This window comes from Harmonia axyridis, chromosome 2 (genome assembly GCF_914767665.1).
Source record: "Harmonia axyridis chromosome 2, icHarAxyr1.1, whole genome shotgun sequence".
Taxonomy (NCBI): domain Eukaryota; kingdom Metazoa; phylum Arthropoda; class Insecta; order Coleoptera; family Coccinellidae; genus Harmonia; species Harmonia axyridis.
In genome coordinates this window covers 54381018-54399837 of record NC_059502.1, presented here as the reverse complement: position 1 = coordinate 54399837, position 18820 = coordinate 54381018, and the positions used below count along the sequence as shown (strand labels likewise).

The window sequence follows — 18820 nt, the reverse complement described above, 5'->3', positions numbered from 1 at the left end:
AGAAAGAATATGATTCAGCGTTAATTCAACAAAAACAGAAAGCACTTGAGGAAAAGATAAATAATGCAGGCAATAAGAACAAAGCTACCTGGTCAATAATAATAATAATAATAATAATAATAGTGCTTTATTTCAGATCAAATTAAATATGTACACGTACATGAAAAATGAAATGAAATAGTGTCATAAGTCATAACTTGAATAGATTTACTTGATATAATCTGATATACTGTATGGCTCTAAGTTCAACAAATATACAAATAATTTCTTTTTGAAGCATTTAGTGTCTTCGATCCTTTTTATGTTGTCAGGTAGAGAATTATAAAGTTTTAAGCATCTGAACTCTAGCTGTTTTTGAGTTGTTGTGAGATTACATAGTGGGTAATTATAATTATTGTTTCTTGTCATGTGTGTGTGGTCACTTTTGAAATGTTCAAACATACATTTGTTCTTCTGAAGAAATAGTAGGCATTCCTGCGCATATATAGCATACACTGTCAAGATGCCATTCCCCTTGAAGAAACCTCTGCAAGACTGTCGGTATTCCATTTTGTTGAGAATTCGAATCGCTTTTTTCTGCAAGATAAACAATGACGACATATTTCCTGACCCATAAAATATTATGCCAAATCTGATTTTCGATTCAATGGTAGCATGGTAAATAGTCTTCATTACTCTTGCATTTAGGTGTTTAGATAAGGTTAAAAGTGCATAAATAAATAATAATAAACTCCTTAATAATAAACTCCTTAAAAAATAAAAATAAATCAAGAGAACTCCCATTGAAGGGAAACCCGAAAAAAATTGCCAATGATATGAATAACTTCTTTGTGAACAATGCATCCCAGCTGACAAAATCCATAATAAAGAATAAGTTCAATAAAAACGAGGAGAACAAGGAACCAGAAAGGAAATTTCAACTGAATGCTCTGTCATCTGAAGAACTCAAATCAATAATTAAGAAGATGAAAAATAAACACAGTAGCGGAATAGATGGCATATCAAATAGTTTAATAAGGCAGACCTGTGATGAAATTATAGAACCTCTGAAATTCATAATAAACAATTCTATCAAAACAGGAGTTTTCCCAGACAGTCTTAAAACGGCAGTAATAGTCCCAATATATAAAGGAGGGGATGAGGCTTGTTACGGCAATTACAGACCTATCAGCGTGATAACCTCATTCTCCAAAATCTTTGAGATGGCCTTCTGCAGTCAGTTGATGGAGTTTCTTCTGGAAAGTGCTTTCTTTAAAAAGAGCCAGCATGGATACCTAAGAGGGCGGTCCATTCAGACAGCTATGTATCAGTTTGTCAAGAAAGTTACTGATGCCTTTGAGGATGGAGACTTGGCTTTTGGACTTTTTTTGGATCTCTCCAAGGCATATGACTGCCTGGACTCAAAGGTTCTGCTCAGAAAGCTCCAGTGTTGTGGAGTCGAGGGGACAGCACTTCAATGGATCACTTCATATCTACAAGGAAGAACTCAACTTGTGAGAATGTGTATGAACGGCATGGAAGTTACATCGGATTTGAGGGATATCATCTTGGGTATTGCTAAGGGTGGGATCGCTGGTCCACTCCTCTTCCTGGTGTACCTGAATGACTATGGAATTGAAGTTGATTGGTTCGATGGAAAGATAATGAGCGTGCATTATGCTGATGACACGAATTTACTCGCTGTGGAAACACTGTGGCCAGACCTTAAGCTCTTGGCATCGCAGGTAATGGAGTACACTGAAAAATGGTTTGGAGAGAATAACTTAATATTGAACAATGCCAAAACAAACTCAATTCTTTTCCATCCTACTATTGGGAGTCCAGGAGATATAACCTTGAATGGCTGCAAAGTTGCAGTATCTGAGCATGCAAAGTTTCTGGGAATTGTTATAGACCATCGACTTAACTGGAGCGCACACATAGACAGTCTCTGTGAAGGGTTGGGATCATCCATTTATGCACTTTTAACCTTATCTAAACACCTAAATGCAAGAGTAATGAAGACTATTTACCATGCTACCATTGAATCGAAAATCAGATTTGGCATCATATTTTATGGGTCAGGAAATATGTCGTCATTGTTTATCTTGCAGAAAAAAGCGATTCGAATTCTCAACAAAATGGAATACCGACAGTCTTGCAGAGGTTTCTTCAAGGGGAATGGCATCTTGACAGTGTATGCTATATATGCGCAGGAATGCCTACTATTTCTTCAGAAGAACAAATGTATGTTTGAACATTTCAAAAGTGACCACACACACATGACAAGAAACAATAATTATAATTACCCACTATGTAATCTCACAACAACTCAAAAACAGCTAGAGTTCAGATGCTTAAAACTTTATAATTCTCTACCTGACAACATAAAAAGGATCGAAGACACTAAATGCTTCAAAAAGAAATTATTTGTATATTTGTTGAACTTAGAGCCATACAGTATATCAGATTATATCAAGTAAATCTATTCAAGTTATGACTTATGACACTATTTCATTTCATTTTTCATGTACATGTACATATTTAATTTGATCTGAAATAAAGCACTATTATTATTATTATTATTATTATCTTTTTGAATATACCTTTTTTTCGGTTGTCAGTTCACCCGCTTGGTCAGTTGTATGTACTGGGTTATCCATGTTGTTTCGATGACATATGTCAAACAGAACTGTCATTTTAATTATACTTGAATGAATATGTTAGCTACTGACCGCAAGTGGGTTAAGTTTAAGTATTTAATTTTGGATTGTAATTATTGTTCTTCAGAGCTTTTCCACATGTTTTTTTTTTGTTCAAGGTGTTTGTATGTATGAGATGTTGTTTGGTGAAACACCTTTCTATGCTGAGAGTTTGGTAGAAACCTATGGAAAAATTATGAATCACAAGAATTGCTTTGATTTTCCAACTGATATAGAAGTTAGTGATGAGGCAAAAGACCTAATAAAAAAATTGATCTGTAGCCAAGAATTTAGACTGGGACAAAATGGAATTCAGGATTTTATAGTGAGTATTACTTTATTATATCAAATCAATTATTTTACAGTTATAAATTGGCTTTAAAAAATCTAAACTTATTGAAGAAAATTGAATACATTAATAATACAAAGATCAGAAATATACATATAAATTATTTCAAATTATATTCATTAGCCAATGATGAAAACTAAACATGAACCTTTGAAGTTAACAGAAAGCCTTTGTAATCTTGGTTGGAATGGTTCAATAAATTCTTACCGTAAAAACTAAGGCAAATCAAATAATAGATAATTTAAGACTCAGAGGTGTTGGTGAAGTTTTACATCCCTCTCCCAATTATCTAACATTGCTGTTCATGGCAATTTGTTTTTCAATTCTATTTTGAATTGTAATATTTCGAATTTCCATTGACGGTACAAGTTTCCATTTCATCTTCAATTAAAACTCATCTGCCAGCATATTCACCCTCGTACTGTTTTTTTGTACTTTGTGGGAATGCTGTAGGATAGTTTTTAGTTGGATTGTGAAAGGAAAATAAAAATTCTTGTAAACTTTAAATCATGATTATTCTTTAGTAATCTGAGGCACCGTCAAATATTTCAATTTCGAGATATTTATGTTGTTTTTTGTTGACAACAAAATGATTTCTTTCTATTTCTGTAGAGTCATCCTTGGTTTTTCGGTGTTGATTGGAATGGTTTGAGAGATAGTAATGCCCCCTATATACCGGAAGTGTCAAGTCCGACGGATACTTCAAATTTTGACGTTGATGACACAGATGTCAGGTTATCTGACGCAATGCCACCTACAGCTAACAATGCTTTCACTGGACTCCATCTACCTTTCATCGGATTTACGTTCTCCCAAGAATGGTGAGTTATAATACTGAAGGTTTTCACCGCCATACTGTTCAACAGAATAAGAATATTTTGGACTTTCTAACTGTGGTCTAGTAACTTGTTTGTTTCGCCCGTAACTTCCTGCAGAAGTTTCTTGGTCATAGATTGTAACTCGATTCTGGATAACTCCGATTTCCATAACTGATTTACTGGAATAACTCCTTGGAAAGAGCATGGATCAAAAATTATTTCAAATGAAAGTTTCTTAGTTTTCTTAGATCTTGGTGTTAGATATAAATGTCATTTCAAGGTACAATACATTTATAGGGAATATACATTTTTCTCTGCAAAATCTCTTTCTTTGTATAAAACTAGGCATATTTGGTCCCTTTTGTATTTGCGTTAAAATTAATCGTTATGGGGATATGAAGTGTTTTACATAGAAGGAAAATCTTCTACTCAAAAACTACTGAGCATATTTAAATTAGTGAATACTCATGGAGAGACAAATAACAAATCAAAAAGAGATTTTTCAGTTAAAAGATGTAAACAAAGATTAAATCAAAAACATATTTAACCTAATTTGAATGTTTAAAAGTTTCCGCATGATTAGCAATGTACAGTTCTATCATCTGTTCAAAGCTTCAGACGGTTGATAAAAGCATCAATTAACGAGAAAAGAATAGGGAGGAATACATTAATAAGAAAAAATAATGTTAAAGAAAATTGTCTGAAATTAGGCACATTCTAAAATTGAAAATTATGTACCAATGATTTTTTTTGCTATGGTAACAATTTTAAAATTCAGCATGAGGTGAGACTTTATTATCAGTTGGAAAAAATTTAGAAAACAAACTAGTTTTATTTCTCAATCTGATCATAAGCAATACAAAAACAAATGACTCTATGAGGACTAACATTGGAGTACTTTATTATGAACATCTTAAGGATGAAACTTATATCTCCAGAGAAAATAATTTAATGGAAAAAACGAAAGAGACGAAATGACTTTAGTTTTTTGAGAAGATTAATATGCTGCAAAGAAAAATGAGCATCCCCCATTCAAAAAAAAAAAGACTTGAAATTTAATAAGGTCGTATTGAAAGTCTGCCCTGTCCCTGTGAAGACTACGAAACTTTCATTTGAAAAATTTTTTGATCCTGGTTTTCCCCAAGGAGTTATTTCAGTGGATCTTTTAAAATAGCTCATCCTGTATAGGGTTCTTCAATAGGAATTATACAATTTGAAATAATTATAATGGCAACACTATTATTTTTTGACATTTCTTATGTCTTTTGTGTTCAGTTAGTTATGTCAATAATCATGGAAAGATATACGCTTCAATAACGTTTAGTAATTATTTAATTGATTCAGTCCTTACTTGGTGGAAAATCATATTGATTTGGTAAAAAATAATAAATAATTGTAAACACTTACTACTTTCCATAGTTTTTAATAATTTACGACAATTGTTTCGCCGTCTAAGCGGCTTCATCAGGGTTACATTGTAAATGCAATTGCAAATGTAACCCTGATGAAGACGCTTAGACGGCGAAACAATTATCGTAAATGATTAAAAACTGTGGAAAGTAGTAAGTGTTTACAATTATTTTTTACCAAATCGTTTAGTAATTGTTAAATAATTTTCAGCGCTCATACTGTCAGTGAATACTGAGAGAAATTTAAGAATTCATGGACGACATTATTCTCAATGGAAGAGTTTTATGGATGTATTTTTGTTGCTCTTCCATGAGAAGTTTCCTCAAAAACTTGTTCATGTTAGTAAGGTGGATTCCATAAAGATGTTTGAAACTCAGGAAATTAGGGAATGTAAGAATAGATTGGATAATCTTCTACTACTGCGAACTCATCATAAAATATATGATGATCTTTATAAAATTGAAAAGAAAAACTATGAGTCCCTTCTAGTTAAATCCAAAGCTTCCTATTATGGGAAAAAGATCCAAAGTTCAGATAACAAATCCAAAATGATGTGGTCAATAGTAAATGATGTAACCGGAAAGAATTATAACAATGAATGTGGTGTTGAAGGGTCACCTTCTGAGGTGTCAAACAAATTTTCCAAATTTTTTGATTCGCTTGTTCAACAGTTGGCTAAGGAAATTACTGATATTCCTTTTGTAAATTATTCTCCGGAAATAATGGAAGTATTCACCCTCACGCCAGTTTCGCCTGAAGAAATTGTTCTAATAATTAATAGTTTCAAAAATAAACATTGCAGTGGCTATGATGAGGTGCCTCTGTCACTGATCAAATCTTGTAGCGATGAACTGAAAACCGTGATTTCATATATTGTCAATAATTCTTTCAAATTTGGAATATTTCCAGATCAGCTGAAATATTCATTAATAAAACCTATTTTTAAAAAGGGTAATAAAAATGCAGTTGAAAACTATAGACCCATAAGTCTTCTCCCTAGTTTTTCTAGGATATTTGAAAAAGCAATGTCTGCAAGGCTTTTAGAATTTTGTATAAGAAATAGAATATTTAGTGAATCTCAACATGGTTACCTTGGGGGTAGGTCTCCGATCACAGCCATTTTTCAATTTACTCATGAAATAATAAAAATACTGGAGGATGATAAGCTGGGTTTAGGCTTATTTATAGATCAATCAAGGGCATATGATTGTCTCAATCATGATTATCTTCTTCAAAAACTTGAAAGAATGGGAGTTCGTAATGAGGTGAAAAAGTGGTTTGAGTCTTACCTCGGAGGTCGCCATCAAAAAGTTGTTATAACAGTAGAAGGTGTGTTATCTGAATCAGAGTTCACAAAAGTTGAAACAGGAGTACCTCAGGGTAGTGTACTGGGCCCGTTATTGTTTATTCTATATGTAAATGATCTGTGTATATTGGTTGAATACCTTTTAATTATTATTACTTGCTTTGTGGATGATACAAACGTATTATTACAAGGTGAGACTTTTTTGGTTCTAAAGGAGAAAGCTGATGAAATTTTCACAATAATTAAAAATTGGCTCTGCTCCAATAAACTTAAAATAAATGAAGATAAAACTGCAGCATTAATTTTCAGTACTGATAAATCACGTAGAGATCTGGATGACACCTTACAGCTCGGAAATAGAATTGTAGTAATAGAAAAATCAACAAAATTTTTGGGTCTACATGTTGATAGATTTATGAAATGGTATGACCACATTGAGTACTTATCAATTAAACTCAGTAAGATTAGTTTTGGCATAAGAACATTGTCAAAGTATATAAGTGAAAAAGAATTAATGATTGTTTATTTCGCAAATGCTGAGTCGATTATGAGGTATGGAATAATTTTCTGGGGCAGTAGTTCTGCGGTAGATGTAATTTTCAGAGTTCAAAAAAGAATTGTTAGGATTATGTATCATATGTCATTTAGAGAGTCTTGTAGAGGGGTGTTCAAAAAGAACGGTATTTTAACTCTGTATGCTTTATATATATTTGAGTGTTTAGTATTTTTTTTCAAACATAGAGAAGTGTTTGAAGTGCATACAACTCATCATAATTATGGAACCAGGTCAGAAAATTTACACTATCCAATTCACAGATTATCAGTGACGGAAAAACATCCATCTTACATGTGCATAAAATTGTTCAATGCACTTCCTAGTAATTTAAGAATTTCATGTAACCTGAATGTGTTCAAAAAAAGACTGAAAAACTCTCTTGTAAATATTGAGCCATATTCGCTGAGCGAATACTTTGAAGCTACTAAACTCTTGTAGTTATATTTTTTTGTGACGTCTATTTCATTTGATCTCTGTTATCGTGAGGATTCCTTGAAATAAAGTTATTATTTATTTATTTATTTATTTATTCAGTTATCGACTCTCTATTCGTTGAATTGTAGACAAATTTGAAAGTGCCAAGTACTGATCATACTTTCACTTCCAAATTTGTCTGCAATACTACAAATAGTAAGCCGATTTAAATGAATCATTTTGTTCATGAATTCTTCTTAAATTTCTCTCAGTATTCACTCATCACCACTGATTTTGATAAAATAATTCGACAATTTCTAAAAATTGTTGAAGCGTGTATCTTTCCATGATTAAATGGCATAACCTAGTGAACACAAATGATTCAAGAAATGTCAAAAAATTCAACTCTTCTGGTTGGTTTAGTTCAAGTGCGACCTATTGCTGGTTATCAGGCGTTATGAAGGATTGGTGTTTCTTTCCTCTAATTAATGTTAAAGGAATGTTTGTTTATTTCAATAGCTTCCATGTTCATTCTTGGGTACTAGCTCTGGTTGTTTGAGAAAGATTTCATCTTCTAGAATAAGATATTTTGTCTCTTGGTCAAAGCATGTTCAATGAGTGATGAACTTATCTACTTTTCAATTCAATTCGTGTTCCTGGATTTGGATTATATTTCATTTTTTCTATTTTCAATGGAAACTTTTCCACAGTTCATGGTTTTCGAGGAGAAAGTTTGTTTGCCCTTCATGCCTTCAGTGATTAACAAAATCGGAAACCTTCGGAGGTCTAACTTCAGACCAGTTTACGAACCAACTCAGAAACCGGGACAAGTCTTAAGAAACGAATAAAATTGAATCAAGATTGCAGATTGAATCAAACACATAAGTCCATACTCGCCGAACATGCTTTGACCGACGGGACTCCACACTATGTTCTCGTGACAGAAATTATCTCAAACATTAAGAGCTACTTAACACAAGAATGAATAAGGAAACTATAGAAATTCATAAGCATTTCAATGACATCAACAGGAGACGTTCATTGTGCCTGGTTGTCAGCAATAGATCATAATCAAACTAAACCGGTTGGAAGTGGAAGGTAGGAAGCTTCTACCTCCATCCTACCTAATGGACAACTTATAAATACTGGATAAAGACAGTTAACATTAGTACGGAAAAATCGCAAGAAACTTACGAAAATTTAAGTAAAATTTGAAGGTGAAAAACCGACTAGGCAACGAATAGAAAGCATGGAATTTCCAAATTCTGTTGAATGGTGAGTTACTTGTGTTTCCATAAGTTTTATGTACTGTTGAAGAGTCCTGCAAATTATACTTCGTATTTTTCAGCTGTATATCCGATCTTGGTAGTCTGGCCGATGCGACAATAAGCAAAATCGACAAACAAAACAAACTCAATCATGATATAATATTGAACAATCAAAGTAAAGAAATAGAAAAAAAGATGTCTCCCGACGGTACAAGGAAATTGCAGGATGAAATAAATATGTTAACTAAGAGAAACGGCGAATTGGAATCTCAGTTGAAAAATTTTGAAAGTATCAACTCTAATCAGATGCTTTTGGATACTATTGATAGTTCTGAAAGTGGTAAATATTGGCTTTTACCATATAAATAACATGATTAATTTTGTGTTTTTCTGTAGCCAAATTGAAGGAAATGGAAAAAATTCTTAGGTCTATGAAACAGGAGAAAGAAGAAGCCCAGAAAGAAAAATCTGATTTGATGGAAAAACTTAAATTTCAAGATAAGGAGCTGAAGGATAGCTTATCCCAGAAAAAAGTCGCATTAGCTGAATATGCTGAAGTATCTGATAAACTTTCAGAGCTTCGTCAACAAAAACAGAAATTATCAAGACAAGTAAGTACAAAAATTGTTATCAACAGGAAATTCATAGATCCCTTATTACACTATGTCTTTTTAATGTCAATTTATTATTTCTTGGCCGAAGTTCTTGACCAAGTTTGATGAATATTACGTCATTTCTTTTGTTTGGTGTGAGTTTCAGTTCAAAATTCTCCATTTCGCACATGGTTTATTTGAGGTCATGTAAAGGGTCTTCCAATACAAGGTTTGAATAGCCCGCTATCTGGGCAGCTGTCATTTTTGGACATTTAATAAGTTAAAACTACGCCATTACTAAAAATGGAACGATACACGCTTCAACAACGCATTGAAATTGTTTAAATTCTCTAGCAAAATAGCTAGCCACTTTTGGCTCACCGTGAAGTACCTTCTCAGCCGGTAATAGTGAAACTGGTGGAATAATTTGAGCTGTTGGGACAAGTTAGTGATGTGAAGAATCGAAACTGTGTGCGTCGCTCAAGAATAACTGAGAATATATTGCTGCTGTAGGCCACAGTGTTGACGAAAATCCAGATTTCTTGCTCGCCGATCTTGGGAATAAGGCAATCTGCAAATGACATTTTACCGTATCTTGAAAAAGATTTAGGCTTTTAAATCTTTTAATCACAATTCAGTTAACAAACGAACTCGAGACGATCGGAAAATCCAAGAATGATTGTTGAAAAGCCTATCCATCATCAAGTGTCATTGTTTAGTGCGGTTTTTAGGCTGATGGTGCGATTGGATCTTACTTATTCAAAAAAGAGGCTGGTGGAACTGTTACGGTGAAAGATTCGCGCTACCGACCTATGATTAAGAATATTTAGGGCTGGGATTGGAAGTCATTAATGTGGACAACGTTTATTTTCAACAAGACAGCGCTACGTGCTACACAAGCAACGATACAATCGCAATTTTGCAGAAATGTTTCCGTAAAGTTTTGAAGAGGTGATCACAATTTACCACCGAGATCTTGTGATGGGCTTAAAATGGGGAGGATGCCTCTTGGCATTTTACTTGATCTATCAAAAGCTTTTGACAGCTTGAGCGATATGGCATCAGGAATGAACAGCTGAAATTGATACAAAACTTTAACAAATCGCAAGCAGAGGGTCAAGGTAGTGGTGGATAATGTTATGCCTCTAGTTAGGAGAGTAACATCCAAGGAGTACCACAGGGAAGTATTTAGGGGCCTCTTTTGTTTATGATGTTCGTAAAAGATCTTCTTGAAGTGCTTTACCAGAAAAGTCAATAACCAATTCTATATGTAGATGACACAAACATTATCATAGATTCTCCTAACACTTCAGTAGGAGACTGTCATCGGCTGCCTTCTCCCTGCGTGCCCTCAGAATGCATGTGGGATGGAGCATTCTGAAGATGGTCTTTTTTGCTAGTTTCCAATATTTAATATCATATGGGAAGCTGAGGATGAGATATAAGGAATCTTGTTGGGGAAAGTTTGAGGAGACTGGAATTCTTACAGTGATTGCCTTGTATATATACAAATGTCTTCTGTTCCTTCAGAAAAATGATAATTGTTTTAATCAGTATAGAAGCCAGAGTTGTACTAAACATACTCAAGAGTAGCTTCAGCTAATCTTCGCCTTTTCGGAGCAAATGTATGTACATTTGTTGAATAAAGTCGGTTTATTATTATTATTATATCTTTATGCATCTGTCAATCTCTCACTTTGTAAGAATAATGTGGAATTCATGTGAATCGGTGAATGTTTTCCAAAAAATTCAAGCAGCAAGCTTTTGAATTCTTATTAGAAATAGAGCCATATAATATAGGTGAATACCTAGATAGTTGTACGAGATGATCTGTAATTTCTGACGTATTTTCTTTTCATTGTGTATTGTTGTGCAATTATTGTAAGAATTAACTCATTATTTATTTACCTTCACACTTATTTCTTTGGGGCTTGAGCCAATCAGTTCAAGACCTTGAAGATGGAATTTGTTATCACAAGGGGGCTGCCATTAGAATTTCGTGTTTTGTGGTGACTAGAGCACATTGAATTGGTCGGGGCGAGGGGTCATTATTGTTTCTCCTCTATACTATTAATACATATTCAATTGGTTGATTCATTCCTCTTATAACTTTGGAGGTATGCCAATGGCAAGTTTTTAAAAACCCATTCTGCATAAAAACACTGAAATACTGGTCGTTTACATTTGTAAATAAAAATTGTTTTGGTGGACTTGATATTTCAACAAGAGGCCTTGAAATCTTCTTGTTTCATAGAACAACTCAAAGAAGCTAGATTGAGCTGCATGCCTGACTCAGACTTCAAAATTAACCTGGAGGGCATGCTTATTTTGTTTTAATTCAAAAGACGGACCTTCAGGCTCAAAAATAGCCCTGAAAATGGCTTAATGTAATATATGAAAATCTGTATTGTAAATGTGAAAAGAGAGAGGCTCTAGTGCAGGCGAAGTATGTAAAGAGAGGCAGAAATGGCTTTCGCATTTCAGTACTGTTAGATATTTGGTTTCTCTAATTCTGTGGCTAATCCGTTGATTCAACCATACCTTGTAGAATAAAATCGTACGGGAATATCTCAGTTTCTTAGTTATATTTCATTATTATAAGTTGGTATTGGGAACTCTTCTGTCAAGAATTTATCCAATATCTGTCAAATTGGTGATACAGAAAACAGTTCTGCCAACTAACATGCAAAAATCACTAAACAATATTCATGGAAATATTCCATTGATATCAATGAAAATCCAGTGAATTAGAGGTAATATTGTATAATACTCATAGAGGAGACTCATTCTAACAAAAACTATAAATAAATAAATTTAAGAAACTCGCAATTTCGTGACTAGTTTTTGAATTTTGGACTCGTGGAAGAATCATCAATGGCTTCTCCACTTGTATTATAAATAACTATGAATGTATTGATCTAACCAGAAGCTATCAAGTACTTAATCTATTTTTTTATCTGCAGGTAAGAGATAAAGAAGAAGAACTGGAAACGGCAATGCAAAAGGTAGATTCCCTAAGAAACGATATTAGAAGGGCTGAAAAGCTACGTCGTGAACTTGAATCAAGAGTGGAAGAAGCCCTAGGCGAAGCCACAAAAGAAAGAAAACTCAGAGAAAGATCAGAAGAATATTGTAGACAGATGCAAGCAGAATCAGACAGATTGAGGGTGAAAAACGAACTGGGTCCCAGGGATCAAGATAATTTGAGGTTCAAAGCTGAACTGGAGAAATTGGAGGTATGTATTACTTTTTCTTGGTTATTGAAATATCTATCACAAGAAGATATTCCATAAATTGAAGTTAAATATAAATATAGCTTTTTCTGCTATCAATTTGAAGACTTCAGGTAAATGTGGATCTCAAATGCTGCAATTGCGTTTGTTTATGGCAATCTTTATTGATCTTCTCTACAGATTAGTTAATAAATACCAAAACTTATAATTAATTTATTCATCACAGCTCATTAACTGGATCTTTGTAATAATTTGAACTTTCCCGTGGATTACCAGAGAATTTTTTGAAATTTTTTTTCTTGAAATCGGCAGCAGATATGAAAAAACTATATAAAACCAAAAAGTGTAGTACTGGACCAATGTTTCTTTTTATATTTTTCTTAACTGCCAGTGTTTCACTAAAAAGGTTCTGGAGGAAAGAAAAAAATTTCACCCTTTAGATTTGCATTCAAAATTAGCATATCACATGTGAAAACTTCAAATTGGAATATCTATTCCAAATTTGAATTAAATAACTTGTGAATGGAAGGTGCAATGAGAAAAAAAACTTGAAAACTAATCAAACTTTAACAAACTGTATCTCGAGAATAAAGCGTTTGCAGGCCCATGTTTATAATGCATTCATTTTTCCTGAAATGATTCAAGGAATCTGTCATTTTCGTTTGTACCTCCAATTTAGGAACTCTGCGGTCTTCTTTTTTTTTAATAATTACAATGAAATTTTTCAGCTTCAATATAATGAAAGGCTCAATCAGCAGCAAACACGATACAACTTAGAAGTAACATCACTGAGGGAACAATTGCAAGAGGCTGAAAACCAAAGAGATTTAATTGAAAGAGAGGTAGGTTGTATATTGCTTTTATACTAACAACCATATGTCCCCTATAGACTATTTGATAGTATTAAAAAAAGTTGGCCTATTTTTTGACGTACGCATTTACGCTTTTAAGAACGATATACATATATAATAATTTACCAAAAACATAATATGTTAGTCCAAATAAAAATAAATCTAAAAACTCAGATAATTCATATAATCATATCGATATTTCAAATGGCAAAGTATGTATTTTATTCTTTTATAACATAGAAAATGTTATTATCTTTGAAAAATTCTTTACCAAATGTGAAAATAAAATATAGGGTGTGCCATTTGGAATAAGTCCAATATTAACCTTTGAATAAGTCATCAATAAATCGACTCATTTTGAACACCAAAAAGTCAGTGATTACCTTTGTTCTTCTAGTATTCACTTTTAAAAACTTATTTTAACAAATTGATTCATTTAGAATTTATTAAGTTTTCCAAGGACCCTCAAATTTATGAAATATCTCAAAAATGGCCAGTTTTAAGCATATGACACTTTGGGTTCATTTATTCCATGCAATCTGAAAATTCTGTACCTAATAACAGAGTGTTCCAAATGAAAAATATGACATTAACATTTTTTTGGCACACCCTGTATATTTCCAAACAGTTTGAGAATGTTGCTTTAATGAAGCTAATAATATTGTATCCAAAAAACATTAAAAAATTTCAGCGCTGCTAAACCGTAGCGCTGCTAAACCGTGATAGAGCTTTGCATCAATGGTGGAATATCCTGTATAATTTGTTTATGAAATAAAAAAATTAATATTTTAGGCAGCAGATGTTTAGAAAGTGCTGGTAATTTCGCTATTGATGTGTTGCTTTCAATGTAGTAATGTTAAACCTTTAGTTAAGTTGAAATTTTGAATCTTTAAATATCGATTCCGATTTATTATATTAGTTCCCCTTTCGGTATCAGAATTTTCTCATTCTCAGCTCACCGAATCGATGAATCGACTACAATCCGAACGAGCGAATTTAGAGGTAGAATATGAACAGTTACGAAACAAACAGGAATCTTTAGGTCAGTGGGAATCTCAGTTGACCGAAATCATTCAATGGGTTAGCGATGAAAAGGATGCTAGAGCTTATCTCCAGGCATTGGCTACCAAAATGACTGAAGAGTTAGATTACCTTAAACATGCTGGTATGTAAAGTTTTATTCCTTTCTTCGTTTCCAATCAGGTCTAATGAAAATTCTACTTAATAGTATTTCAACGTAGAAAAGCTATGGTAAAATTATAGTGGCGCAATAATAAATTGCTTCTAATCAAAAACGAAAATCTAAATAAAAAAAATGAGATCATTTGTTGAAATTTGTGATTTTAAATTGGAATTTACAAAATTTTTAGGCTGCGTTTTTTTGACGAGATTCTATGAAAATTCTGTCCGTTTTTAAAATTACAGATTTGTTAAAACGCTCAAAAACTATTTTATTTCATCGATAAAGAAACTAGTTACATATTTCAGGTGTATCGAATGCAGTTGCTGGTGGAGATAAGAATTGGAGGAATCGGAGATCACAGAAGTTGGACAAAATGGAATTACTCAACTTGCAGAGTTCGTTACAATCTGAAATTCAGGCTAAACAGGCAATCAGTGAAGATCTCAGCAAAACAAGAGAAGCATTACATGCGGCCCAAAAGTAAGTTGTTAATTTTATTTATTACTTTCATGAGTGAACATACTTGAGTAAGTGAGAATATTTGACACTGACACCGTGCTGTCAGTGAAGCTGAGTAGCGAAAACTGGTTTTGCTCTTTTTGGAGCTCATCAGTCAGTATCATCGATGACAACCAAATAAGAAGAGAGGTTATTTGATAGAACATAGATTTCTGCTAATTCTATATTCTCATTTGTCTACTGTCGCTTTCTGTTACAGTATTATTATTTTCTATTTTACTTCAACAGGGTTAGGTTAGGTTTTTAGATGCGTTTGAAATCAAAATTATCTAAGATGTAAGAAGTTTCGTGACTTTAGTAGCAATCATTACTCAATAAGTTCATGTCAGCTGTCAACATTTCGGAAGATAGTTTCAAGTTTGGATCGAGATATTGAAGGTATCATAAAACTTTGATTGACTGATCAACTTGTTGATTGTAATTTTAAATCTATGGAAGTGCCAAAAACTGAAATCAGCTGCACCTAAGATGTCTAAAAGCATGGTGTATGCACTCGTCAAATTTTGAATGGAATGACATTCGACCAAATTGAAAATATTAGTTTTAGTTAGTGGCGGCGCCGCAATGTCATACTTGTCATTTCGATCTTTTTTCCGTTGATTTTGATTGGATACATTAATTAAAACCCGATCCTGACCAATCAAAAGCGATGTGTAACCGAGTATGTCAAAATTTGTAAAAAGCGCTACCTACAGTTGACATAACAAAACTCAACTTATATTCTCAAAATTGGCAAAATAAAATCTAATCAGTCCATAAAACAGGTTTTTAGATATCTTAGCTGCACCAAAGGCAAAGTTACCACTTTTCAAACAAAAATCAATAGAATAATAGTTGTTTTTTATATTTTCTGATAATTTCTAATTGAATGTAATATAAAACTTTAAATAACTTGCTGGAAGACTGCGGTAGATAGCCATTTGATTGAAAGATCAATAAATTTGGTTTCTCTCTCTGAACTGAAATTGAAAACAGAAATGCTTTAATAAAGGCAATCACCAAGATAGAAGTTTTACGGAACCCACCATAAGTGACGCAAAATTTTTTGATGTTTGAAAAATGGGTAAAAACGAGTTTCGCGTATCGATAAAATAATGTTTTTTATGGGAAAAAAATAATGTCGCAAGCATACCGTTGGCTTGATAAGTGTTATTCAGACTCTGCTCCATCGACTACAACAGTTGAAAGGTGGACGATAGCCACCGACGATGCTCAACGCTCTGGTCGCCCGAATTCATCAGCTCTTTCAAAAATCATCAAAAATTCCACGAAACTGTTTTTAGCAATTGTAAATTGAAGTCGTGTGAGACAGCAGTTGAGTTGAAGATATCAGAAGGCATTGTATTTACTTCTTTTGGGTGAATATTTGAGTCTTCATTGTGGATTCCAAACTATGTTCGCGGCTGTTTGAGCGGAATAACCAGAACTTTTTGCATCGATATGCAACAGTGGAGGAAACATGGGTTCATAACTACACTTTTTTTTTCTGAGTCGAAGAGAGCGTCAATTGAGTGGAAAGCCGTCCAAATTGACTTAAATCTCAAACATCAGCTGGCAAGGTTATGGCATCTGTATTTTGGGACGTGCGATTGAATGCAGAAATTAAGAAAAATAGTTCTCAAATGTGAAAGAAAAAAAATCTTTTTAAGGAAAAAAAAAAGGGTTTTTATTGGTTAGGCCTGCGGCTTATTGAGCAAAGCTTTACGTAAAGAAGGTTTTGAAAGATTTGTGATTAGTTTTTGGAAGAGGCCTCAAATAATTTTTTTTTCATTTATTTAGGGAACTGAGAGAATACAGACAACGAAATGATTCATTAGCTTTGGATGTGAAAAGGCGAGAAAAACAAGTAAAAGATCTTCAAAGTAGATTAGACTCAGAAGGATGTAAGTACATATTCTGTATTAAAATTCTATCACTACGATTTGTTATTAACAATAAAACATTGTAGCCAATGTGTACTAGATATATTATTGAAGACTTTCAATACAATCGATTTTAACACTTGGATACTAATAAGATGTTGCGGTATTTTTTTATTTACCTATTATTTCAACAACAATCCACCTATTCACATTTACCATTTTCCAAATTTTGACATGATTAGACAAGGATCTATAAAAGACTGTAGTCTCTGGAAATTTTCATTTTGAACATGTGGCTACAATGTATATTAGCACTCCCAGTTGGGATGGTAATTGTTATATGTGTATTCAGTCAGCTCATGGTTGAAGCATCTACCCCTGGTCATTGGAATCACTTCCTGCTTCTGGGGAATAATGTTACTCTTCATACGAGTATATGGTTGAACATATCAATCACGAGTTTATTTGTTTATTTTTATTTAGTCCATATTTAGCATCTGAACATTTTAATTTTGTTTTTTTTTCAATTTTGTTTACATGTTTCATGTGTATACGTATCTACTACCAAATGAAAGTTCCACTTTTTATATCTGTGTATCATAAAAAAACAAGGCTGCTCGAAGAAATTCACATTTATCGATTCTTCCGATAAAGGAATATATAACTCTTGTTATGTGTTTGTTCAGTTTATTTTTTCATTGGAAAAGAATACCGAAAGATTAGTGTTTCATTCTAACACTGACATTTTTCTTCTCTCAAAAGATAGTAGAACAGTTCAGAGGAACGATTAGTGAATATCATTATGACTTTCTTTGATTTCTGCGAATTACTTTGTAACAAACGGTAAGTTTTAAAACAATTGCAATATTTGCGTGACCTGTAAGAGAGTAACGATTATTGCAGCCGTTAAAAGTCTGCAACCTTATTATGCAGTATTCTTACTCATGCGCAAACTTGGAATTACCTCAATATTTCTCGTTCTACTAGTCCGATGTTGTTCTGTATGGGTATAAAGGTTGTGTTCTAAGTTAAATTAGAACTTCTCTGGAAATGATAAACACCGATAAAAACGTACTGTAGAATCCTGACTGTTAAGGAGTGAAGGATGAGGAAGCATAATACCATAACCATGCCATAGTTTTTTTTTTTTTTTTGTAAAATTATACAAGATTTAGATTGAATTTATTAGGGACGACTGAAGGACGTAGGCTTTAAAATTTAAAAATGAAAAAACAATAAAATTAACCCATTACTAAGTGAATATACCTGCTATGTATGTAGTTCTACCGAAAAGGTAGATCTGCTAGCTTACTAGTTAACACTAATGTGAAAAACTGGAAATAACCCATTATTACAGGGTCTCCATAGATTATAGTAACATCGCAATTGCTTTGGAATTATTCTTATTTCATTTAAATACTGTTTCTTCTTTGATTCAAGACATAAGTTTGAATTTGAAAAAAGGTATATTTATCTGACACATTTGACAGTGGTAATAAATTCACTGTCACTGATAGTTCAGCCAGACATCAACACAGTAACTCGCAGACATGTAATTTAGATTTTCTTTCGGTTCCAATGAAGAAAAATTTCATCTATAGTCTTTTCATTTAGGATTTAGATGAATCTGAAATCATCCTTTACCGAATAGAATATCTCTGTGCATCCTTTGTTTTCTTATTTTATAATAAAAAATAATAATAGAGTTGAACATAATTGTTTAGATACATGAATAAAAAAAAAACAATTCATTATCAGTTTTGTTCATTTTATCACC

General features: G+C 32.9%; 1 protein-coding gene across 3 annotated transcripts in view; it reads left to right on the top strand.

The window, feature by feature from the left end:
- LOC123673742 (serine/threonine-protein kinase Genghis Khan) overlaps positions 1 to 18820 on the top strand; it is a 50700-nt gene that overhangs the window by 7856 nt on the left and 24024 nt on the right. For all 3 annotated transcript variants that reach the window (XM_045608389.1, XM_045608388.1, XM_045608390.1), the window contains exons 7-15: positions 2801 to 3006; positions 3643 to 3851; positions 8883 to 9142; positions 9199 to 9413; positions 12359 to 12631; positions 13357 to 13470; positions 14434 to 14644; positions 14968 to 15142; positions 16961 to 17064. In XM_045608389.1, coding sequence (XP_045464345.1) covers positions 2801 to 3006; positions 3643 to 3851; positions 8883 to 9142; positions 9199 to 9413; positions 12359 to 12631; positions 13357 to 13470; positions 14434 to 14644; positions 14968 to 15142; positions 16961 to 17064 — 1767 coding nt within the window. The remainder of the gene's footprint in view (positions 1 to 2800; positions 3007 to 3642; positions 3852 to 8882; positions 9143 to 9198; positions 9414 to 12358; positions 12632 to 13356; positions 13471 to 14433; positions 14645 to 14967; positions 15143 to 16960; positions 17065 to 18820) is intronic.